The sequence below is a fragment of the Neodiprion fabricii genome, chromosome 3, assembly GCF_021155785.1.
Source record: "Neodiprion fabricii isolate iyNeoFabr1 chromosome 3, iyNeoFabr1.1, whole genome shotgun sequence".
Lineage (NCBI taxonomy): Eukaryota > Metazoa > Arthropoda > Insecta > Hymenoptera > Diprionidae > Neodiprion > Neodiprion fabricii.
The window spans coordinates 26,365,236-26,375,403 of NC_060241.1; the positions used below are offsets into that span (position 1 = coordinate 26,365,236).

Consider the following 10,168-nt stretch of genomic DNA (forward strand, 5'->3'; position numbering starts at 1 on the left):
GTGAAAATGAAGAATGATTTTATAAACTCTCACCCGCTATTGAGGAAATTATTAAACACACTTTCGTCGTGCATGAAAATCTTGTATCGTGGAATGATACGTGGGACCGATACCACGTGCGGAATACCAATCATATTTCATATCGCAACACTCGACGTTTCCTTCCCGTACCTACATCCTTGATTTCCGAATACACTTGAAACGCAGGGAGAATACAGATCTGAAATTTGGTAGCCAAAACTCGCGCCGGATAGAAGTAAAGGTAATGAAAAAAAAAAATAAAATAATAAAAAATTGGAATTCACCCCTGGAACCAATACAACGGCAAAAATTTGGAAAAGTATTGAAATAGGGCAAGGGTCAATTAATGAGAATATCGTCCATTCCACGTAAAAATTCCATGATATTTTCGCATGTTTTACGCGAAAATAACGACTAATTACACCGGTGAACGACATTTTTTAACAAGGAAGGTGCTTGCTAATTTTAAAATATCCATCTACCCTAATTATAAAACCGTATTTATTTTGATTCGATATATCCTGGCAAGAAGATGAATGCGTGTTGATCGCATAACGAATGGCGTTTAAACGCGAAGCGCCCGTTGTGTATACGGAGCAGTCTAATGGATGTCGACCTGAAGGGGATTGCGGGTGTTGACTTGACCCCGCAAATAGTTATGCGCAAAACGGAGGACGGGGTGGCTATTAAGGTAACCCAAGCGCAAACAATACACAGTAATTGCGCAAGAAATTATGTCATATAATACAAGTGTCCTGAAACCGCGAATTGAATTGCGATTGAAGATGTCCGAGAGATTGCAGAAATGCTACCTAAAGTTTCGTCTACGATTTAATGGCGTCGTTTCAAATTCAGTTTTCGACACGTCGTTTTTTAACAGCCGATGTACACCCATTTCATATTCTGAAGAATTTACGAGCTGCCTATTGGTACGTAAGTCGAAAAACTTTTCCATCTTGAAAATTTTTATTTCCAACCTTCAGTTTCGCCAATTACGACCTGAAGTTCTGAAGAACCTGAAGAAGAGAATCTGATTTAAAGTTGGCTCCTTCGAGAAATTGCAAATTGGAATGGACCTCGTTTCGCGAGTATCCCTGTTGACCTTAGACCGTATTTTTTTCGCACGGGCAAATTCAATCGTGCGACAATCAGGCCTTACTCTGAGGGCAATTTTTCTGGATTAATTGAATTCACATTCCATGAATGCGTAATCGGTATTATATTCAGTAGTGAGATATTATCAATCTCCTTTGGAAAATATTGCCAATATCCCTAGAGAATATATATTATATATATATATATATATATATATATTATATATATACGTATCGCTTTACTCGTTAACTGAGCTCGCTTCTTTTGACACTTTTCATCCTGTTTGATAAATTCCTTGAATATTGATTGATTACATAGGGGAGGTAAGACCGTAGTTTTGATAATTTCTAAAAATTGTTCCTTTTCCCTATCACGCGTATTATCGTACCTTTGGACTCTCCCCAAGCGTTTTTACTTCTATATAACGTCTATGAAATTCTAGTCGCTAATAATTTTTCAATACTAGCGAAAGAAATTTTTTTTTCCAGCTAAGAATGGAAGACCATTTTGTTCAAATGGGACCTGAACGACGATGCTTATTTCGTTGAAAATCGATGAGAAATATCTTTACGCGGAGTTAGTGTTCTGTGCATTTTCGAAATATCGACACCTGTAGTCGTTGACCTGTAAATATTTCCTTCACAGACCATTGCACCAAAATGGATCCTGCGGGTCACCAAACACAACCAACGGCATAAAATAAAACCCGATAAAGCTTTTCTGTTACTTAGACGTGTATAAATACTTTAATTAGTATACCCATCAATTCTACATTTTGAAATCACTTATTTGGCTGTAATCAGCCTCATTAAAAATTCTGCTTATCCTTCGAAATTTGAATCGTGTATCTATGTAAGGTATGCTGATTATCATTGAATGTTACATTCTGGATATTTGTACGAATTCATAATAAACGTGGATCCCGGTTATTGAAGATACGCCACTTTTTGAAAATATTAAATACTGGGAAACTAGGTAGCTTACAGAAAATTCCTAAGCTGAACAATGAACGATACTTAACCTTATAAACCGTCAATTTTGTCGCCCCGATGAAAAGTAAACTAAACCCTAATACGAAAAATGATAAAGGAATTCTTGGAGCGGAACCTGAGAAGAATTTTATGATAGAATTCCGACACGATTCCTTTTGGAATTTGAGAAAATGGGAAACAAAAGCAAATAAAAAAAAAACAATTGTTGACTTCTCGATGGAAAATATTCATCACCCTTGAGCTTTCTGATACTGCGATTTCTTATACGTCTGCACTATCAACAATTCCTTCCAATTGTTTTCCCGATCGAAATCTCTCCCCTCATACAATTGTTTGTATACATATATAACCTCCAGACCATGATTCGGAACGATCGAAGTTTGCCGGGCCGATAAAGCCCTTGTCAAAAGCGAGGCAGGGACCCAAAATAGAAAACAATCCATAAACGAACTGCGAATTTGAATGGAAAACATTTAAATCGCGTGATTTGGCGACCACGGTTGGTACAAACCTGAATTTCATCACAATCATTCCTTTTTCAACTTCTCCAGTTCATTTACTTTTTTCAGCCATTGTCTTTGACGAGTCAAAGCTTTCACAAGGTAAAGCCCAGAAACATATTTTCGCGAATCGAATAATTTTGGATCTCATTCGCATTATTCATTGATCGCAGGTTTACTCACGTTCACATATGCTTTGGGATAACGGGAAGAAATGGGAATTCTAAGGTTGGGCCGATGGTGTTCTACCGATGTGCAAACGAGACTAGCAACCCGATCAAAAAACGGGGATAACCATCTTTATTTCACACTCCTTCGCCAGACTCTTCGGGTTTTTAGACCCCCATCGTAATCGTCTTTCGGTCGTTAATCCCCACTGAAAACACATCGTCGTCTGCAAAAACGAGCTTTCGATTGCCGGGGAAGAGCCAGAAAGAGGCCAAGAGCTATTTTTACTTTCTCGCCCTCCTAATCGTCGGATTTTCTGGCAATCGTACAGCATTCGTTCGAAGAGAGTGAGTGTGTTACACGAATGAACGATGATTGCCACTCCGAAGTTTTATTTGAAGTGAGAAAAGGCGGCATGTTTAGGCCTGAAATTGCAACAAGAGTACGAGATACGTCGTGAGGAGGGCGGTGATCTGAAACAGCAATAGAGCGAGAAGGTTCATTCGATTCCAACAATTTAACAACTTATAGATGTATTGCATATCGATTGAAAGTGTTTGACCAATTCGACAAACTTACCGAACGCAGGAGAGGCAAGTTTACGTGGAAGCAGCCAGCCGCAGAAAAGTTCAACCTACGATTGATGAGATGCAGAGAAGACTCGATTCTCTGTGAAAAAAATTTCTGTTAAACAAATAAATAAACCAAAATACTTTTACAAATGAATCGATGCTCTTCTACTCAGAATCTTAAGCATAATGCACTCACGTAGCTGCGACTGACTGCGAAAGACTTCCAGTCGAAGAGGATCGAGCCTATGTTGTTTGCCTGAATGTAAAGACGAGGTAATTTTTAAGGGTTGCCTGAAAACGAGACGGTTCGATTCGTAAGGCAACGCGAAATCTGAGGGATAATAACCTCGCTGGAAGTATAGTGACAGGCGATGTGAAGAAGCAGAAGTTGAGATCCAAAAACGACGACCCACCAAGCGATGCAGGCGACGAGTGACCACCGCGTGTTCACAGACTCTGTCGTCGATACCAACCAGTCAATCAAAAAGTACAAATTGGCCACGCTGTGGCCGCAGAGACTTATCAGCCATGCCAAAAGGGGCCAAGAGTACTGAGAGCTCAGACTCTCGCTCGCGTTCATTAAGCTGTTGTGCAGCTGATGTATCACCTTTAACGAGGAAATAAGAGGAAAATGTAAACGATCAGCACGACCCGATCAGCTTCAGCCCAAGCGCTGTCTTCGGTTCTCTTCTTCGTTGTTCGTTTCTTTGATGTTTATTTCCGCAGTAGCATGAACCCCATTATACTACCGCTCTACAGTGCTCAACGCGATTGAATTTCATTCTAGAATCGTGTGGCGTGTAACTTACTCTGAAATCTACCGCGGGGTACTTTTGCACGGGCATTGACGAGTCCTTGCTACGTTGAGCGACTTCGTTCAGATGTCGAAAGCGTTGTCCGAGCAGAAGCACAATGCCTGAGAACTTTATTGTGCTGAACGAGTTCGTCACGTAGCCCAGGATGTAGATCATGTTTTCAATGAAAGTTTCCCGGAAGGCGACGATGCCCGTCTCGACGATAACGGCCCAAGCGATGAAACTGAAAACGAACGTAAAGAAGACCCAAACTTTCACGTATCTTTCCTCTAGCGGATAACCGAGATAACGCATCCTTGTATCGAACTGCTTCATGATGTTCGTCACCTCGACGAGCTGCTTTCGCGTCCAAAGGGATCCCAGGATGTTCAGCATCAAGACTGAGTAGTTGGAGATCACCTGAATGGCCAGAAATTATTTTGCTGTTAGTCCAGTTGCACGTGATGAGAGTAGGTCGTTTTTTTCGCGCCGAGGAAAATATGATAAGTATCTTGAAATTCGGACAATTTCTCCCCGGTATGTTGTACCGAAATTTATTCAGGTGCGCTTGTCTCGAGCTCCGCGAAAAGCCAAGAAATCCCTAATAGGGCTAGTCGTGCCAGCTGGGGTCAAACTTGCTCCTAATAAGGAAAATCCGATTTATGACCAGCACTTTGCAAGTCCCCGATTGCAAATTTTACGCCCGCGCCCGAATCTTGAAATCCCGTTTTACGCCTACGTAGGACGAAAATTATTATTCGCATAACGGGCATAACACTTTACGTCCTTGGTACGAAAATAGCTATTTTGGTGGCGTATGAATTTACCGCCTCTTTCAGAGTCTGACCGCACCGATGCCACATCAAGACTAACGGCCATCAAACAAGTTGGTCAGTTTGTCTGAAAATGCAGAAAACAACATTCCACGGTCTATTGCGGTCAACTTCGGTGGGTTTCGGCTTCAATAACCAGAGAAATTCGTAACCCTTGTACCTTGCCGTTATAAGGTAAAACGAATCACGTGAGAGTTTGAACCCGAAGAATGGAATAAAGGTACATGTACGCACCTTTGCAGTTTCGGTGACGTCGAGAATCGGTGTGTTTCTTTCGATGACCGTGAATTTGCGGAGAACGATGTAGAAAAAGTAGGTGTGAAGGGTACAACAGAGTATGGAGTAGAAAACCCCGTAACTCCAGGGTTCAAAACGGTCGTCACGAATCTCCAGCGGCGCGTGTCCGATAAATCGAATGAAGTAGAACAAAGAACGAACAGCCGAAATTACCGGCCATTCTAGCCGTGAAACTTGCGCAGGATGTCGACGAAAACGAGAAGACAGCTTCCTCACGGCGGACTCGACGTCGAAGACCCCCCGTGACACATGCATAATTCACTCCTTTCGCTCGGCTATGCCCTCTGAAAAGTGAACGACTAATTGTTCACTCCTCGGCGTCACTTTGACGAAGACGATGCGTCAGAATGGAAATATCGGTCACCGGATGTAGGCGACACTGATTCCGCGTCATAATAGACTAATTCGTTGTCATCTTTTTACCGATTCGTACATAATTGTTCCAATAAATAACACCGTCACGCTTTGCGCATTCGCTGATTGGCATCAAAGGACGGTGCCAGAATTGGATTTAAAATAAGCTGACAAGGAAAGTATCCTAGTTCGATCTCTCCGATCCGATTTTCTTTGTAATACGTTATAGAAGATTAAAAACTAAGCGACCGTTTCTTTTTTTTTTTTTTTTTTTGGAGGGGGGGCGGAGGGTTTTATCTGCTATTAAACACTTTAAGCGGATGAAACCACCCTCCAAAGTAATAAATGTCAAGGTGCGATTTAGCAGTTTCAACCACAAGAATATAATATTTTTTAACCAATCCAACTGGAAAAGTTTTCTCATAACGAGAAATGAAAGTGTAGTTTTCTCAATTAAAGAATACAGTAAAACTGGCAAATCGCCTTACTCTGGAGGGTGATGTCGGCTCGTTAAAGTGTTTCATAGCGGATGAAAAAAATACGTGTCGCTTAGGTTTTATAGCCTACTATAACATATTACAAAAGAAAACAAATCGAAGAGATCGACTCGGGATACTTTCCTTGTGAGCAAGGTTGAGGATGCGGAAAAATTGCCGCGCGTACATGTTGCACAATTGGATTAAGTACCCGGAGGAAAATGAAATTTCGACCAAGGCACGATGATCGAAAGACAAGTGTACGGTAGAAAGATTGCGCGAGGTTTACACGTGCGGATGTTTCATCTTGCTAATTTACAGTCCGGCAGCCTTGAGTATTTTGCTATACTTTTTTCTCAAGTGTTTCTACACCACGCCAACGATATAATCTTGACAAATGACTTACGCGCAGAATTGCTCAGCGAGCATTCCGCGTTCAATACGTTCAACACACACGGCACGTAACACAGGTACGACTATTTTACTGTTCCTCTGACTTTGAGTAACAAGTTCGTGAATTTAGTCTGAATACCTAATGTCCTCGTGTCAAACAAATTTTGAAATTTTCGGAGGAGCAGAGAGTTTCAGAGAGTTTCAGAGAAACACTCTGGTAATTTTTTCAAATCTATTAATTGCCGAGCCGTTTCCAGCAGGAAGGGAAACACTGATTGCGAGTTGACTATAAAGTGACAAAAATCTCTTACAATTGATGTCAATATACCGGGAATTAAGAAGTCACAAGGATGAACGTAAGCATGAATTATCTCGCATTCTGAGACAATACTAACTTATTATCAAAATGAACGACTCAAACCCGTTCATTGTATTTAAAAACAAGCATTCTGTATACTTGAAAAAAAAATAAAAATAAAGTATTTAAACAGCAAGGATACGCATTTAACGCGCCCTTCGTTATTCAAGGGTAATTTATTAAACTATAACGTGATTTCCAAAACTCCCGCAGCCATGGAGGGAAGATGAATAGCCCGGATCTAAACTGAAATCTCGAAGAAGAGTTCGGCAGCGTAACGGAATGTAATCAAACTCGAAGCAACTTAAATCGGACGGAGTAATTTCCTCATTTTCCTGAATAATCCCGTGCTGCTTTATCTTGTTATATGCATAGTGATCGGAGAGTTTACCCCGATTTACCCCGAGTCTGTAACTTTATTACCGTATCTATTTGTAGAACAGCCTTGGGTCCCTCCCAGTTCGGTTATTCTCGCGCAAACAACAAATAGCGTCCATCCATATCCGTTTCGCCCCCTGATGAGGGGAAGAATCATCGAGCTACGGGGGCAATCGTTCCACGTCAACCCTTTTCGAAAATTTACCGCGTAAACAACGTAAAGGAGCCGGTCTTACCAAGTGTTTCTGAGGACCTCTGGACCGTCGTGAATAACAACAATTCGATTAGTGAGAAATTACGAGACCGACGCTACACACCGCCTGTAATTTAGGTTTATTATATCGATTGAACCGAGCTGCAGAAGGTGCGCCGAGACTCGCGCTGGAACGTTAACTGGCAATGAGGGGACGTGTTTCTCCGGTATGCGCTATCACTGCCGCAAATCGATAAAATATCATTCGCATAAATGAACAGCTATCGAACATGGCTTCAAAACAAAACAATTACTTTGCTGGAACTGACACACCGCACCGCACTTGTCATCCACTTGAAAACAGCAATTTCATATCCGCAAAACTCGCGCTGCAGCGGCGATTGACGACTGTATTCGAGGACTGGAATGATAACTTGTGTTGCCCAAATTATACAGGTGACATATGAGGCGGTCTCCATTAACTCAGCCACTTTTTGTTTGTCCTACCGGATAAACTACTCAAAGGTACTCGATGTGAATTATTTCAAATTTTTTAATTTACTCGCTTTGGAACTGATTTTTTTTTTTCTTAAACTCGTATATCATGGAAGATTGTAATCGGGCAAAAAAAATTGCTACACAACTATTCAAATCGGAAAGGCTATTTTCGGAGATGAAAAAATGGAAATGATTTTTTATTTCTTTCAACGCGTCACCGATGATTTCGCTGTAAATTTTACAGGGTATTTGGCAGTGTATTGGGAACGTATGAAAAAACTGGCATCGTGGAAGTCGAAATTCTTATCGAGTAGAAAAAATATTTTACTAAGAAAAGTGAATTAAGGTACCTCTGAGTTCGTCTTTTCCATAAACTATTTAACGCTATTATCGCGTTAATTCATTCGCATCATATTCTTGCCGATTATTGCATTAAATAGTTTATGGGAAAGAGGAACTCAGATGTATGTACGTTAATTCACCTTTCTCGGTAAAATATTTTTCTAATCGACAAGAAATTCGAATTCAAAGATGCTAAAATTTTTAATACGTCCCCCAATACACTGCCAAACACCCTGTAAAATTTACAGTGAACTCAAATGTGTTACATTGAAAGAAAAAATAATAATTTCCATCTTTTCCTCTGGAATTATATACATTGCATTGAATAGTTCATGGAAAAACATGAACTTTTTTGCGTTATAATTTTTTTTTACACGACTTCAATCTTCCATAATATGCGGGTTTAAGAAATAAACAAGTTGCGAAACGAGTAAATTAAACAATCTGAAAAAAATCCACAGAGAGTACCTTTAAGTAGTACTACTTTATAACCAATTATGGAACAGATCCGAGAGGATTAAAAAAAAAGTGGCTGAGTTGGTGGAGACCACCTCGTGTATGTGACTCCGCAAAATGGCATGTATGAAATTTCCCTTTCTCCACACGAGGTAGCACATCGGATGCTATTCGGCGCAAAAGAGATGGTGCAGATATTTCAGTGGCAAATGCGCGCAAAATAGGTATACGGGTAAATAATTTTACGTTTTAGAAATGTTAAGATACAGTTCCAGCGCCGGTTCCATAAATTTTTATCCTCCCGAGGGGAAAAACATCCCCCTATACTTTTGCCTCTCCTTATACAGTTGTCGATTCTCAGAGGCTCAACGCGTAGAATACACATTCGGCCACGAATTGTCCGTTTCGAAACCGATATTTGCGAACGCAGAAGCCGTCACTCAGTGCCCGCACGATTGATCTCCGCCCAAGTTGTCGAATTTTATTTCATGCTGATACTGTAAAATGGTCATATTGTTCACAGTGTTCGTAAAGACTGTCCTGACACTAGAGATCGATAGTGATTGGCTTAGTTTTTTCTACACTTTTCTGCGACGCTATAATGAACGCGGTTCATTAATCACGCAACCCAGAATCGATGACAAGAACTGACAAAGAGAGGGCGGGAGGGAGGGAGGGAGGGAGGGAGGGAGGGAGGGAGGGAGGGAGGGAGGAAAGATATTAGCGGCGATTGTTTATTGCTCTTTATCCTGTTTTTGCAACTTCCAATTCCAACTCCGATCCCCGAGTAAAATGGACCGATTATCTCGCAGTTGGTTTTCTTGAGCCCGCGAAACTTTTGCCGAGCTAATTTAGTGCGATCTGGGTCCCTAGAATGTTCATGATAAAATCAATTATACTGATACCTGCAGCCCTCCTGATACTGGGAGCAAGCGATTATCGTTGATTGATGAGGGGCTTGAATATCTCTAGCATGCATCAAGTCGAGGATGAAAGCTTTCAGTGTTCAATCACAAACTGTATACATCATGGGGTTCGTGGTAATTAAGAATTGAGAAGAAAACAAAATGCAGGGGCATTATTCCGTATTTACGGACAGGTTAATTTTCGGATCACAGGAACTCTAGGACGTTAAACTAGGAAGAGAAAGTGTAATTCGACGCTTATACCTTGCAGGTTATATGCGAAAATAACAGTGCTAGTATTAATTAAAGACCTTACAGTAAAAACAAATTTCATCGATGTAAGAACCGAGTAAAATTGGATGGCAGTGGGAAATTTTTATACTCTTTGAAATAAGGTATTTGATTAAGGAAAAATTGGACTCATCCGCCGGTTTAATTCGTAAGCTTCTCACGTACAACGAGGGAGAATTCGAGGCAGTATAGGTATATATGGAGCAGTTTGCAGAGCGAGGGAAATCCAGCCCCCAAGGTGCAACCAACTCC

The 10,168-nt window shown here is 40.9% G+C and overlaps 1 protein-coding gene across 2 annotated transcripts; it reads right to left on the minus strand.

Moving 5' to 3' along the window:
* Positions 1-2,592: 2,592 nt before the first annotated feature.
* On the minus strand, positions 2,593-7,598 carry LOC124177164 (putative gustatory receptor 28a). Of its 2 annotated transcripts, XM_046559237.1 has the most exons (8): positions 7,468-7,598; positions 7,277-7,392; positions 5,210-5,556; positions 4,158-4,562; positions 3,695-3,955; positions 3,545-3,604; positions 3,356-3,445; positions 2,595-3,249 (listed from the first exon to the last, which is right to left on the minus strand). In XM_046559237.1, exons 3-8 carry the CDS (start codon positions 5,525-5,527, stop codon positions 3,196-3,198), a joined length of 1,188 nt encoding a protein of 395 aa, XP_046415193.1. In that variant the 5' UTR covers positions 5,528-5,556; positions 7,277-7,392; positions 7,468-7,598; the 3' UTR covers positions 2,595-3,195. The 2 variants fall into 2 exon arrangements, with proteins under 2 accessions (XP_046415192.1, XP_046415193.1); XM_046559236.1 differs by lacking the exon at positions 7,468-7,598 and having other exon boundaries at positions 2,593-3,249; positions 3,356-3,460; positions 7,277-7,452.
* Between the last annotated feature and the right edge of the window lie 2,570 nt (positions 7,599-10,168).

Excerpts from the sequence above, each read along its gene's own strand:
- LOC124177164 (XM_046559236.1), bottom strand. The coding sequence starts at position 5,527 with ATGCATGTGTCACGGGGGGTCTTCGACGTCGAGTCCGCCGTGAGGAAG. Across the intron at positions 3,956-4,157 it reads ACCCCGCGGTAGATTTCAGA|GTGATACATCAGCTGCACAA; the intron begins GTAAGTTACACG and ends TCCTCGTTAAAG. Across the intron at positions 3,605-3,694 it reads GTCACTATACTTCCAGCGAG|GCAAACAACATAGGCTCGAT; the intron begins GTTATTATCCCT and ends CTTTACATTCAG.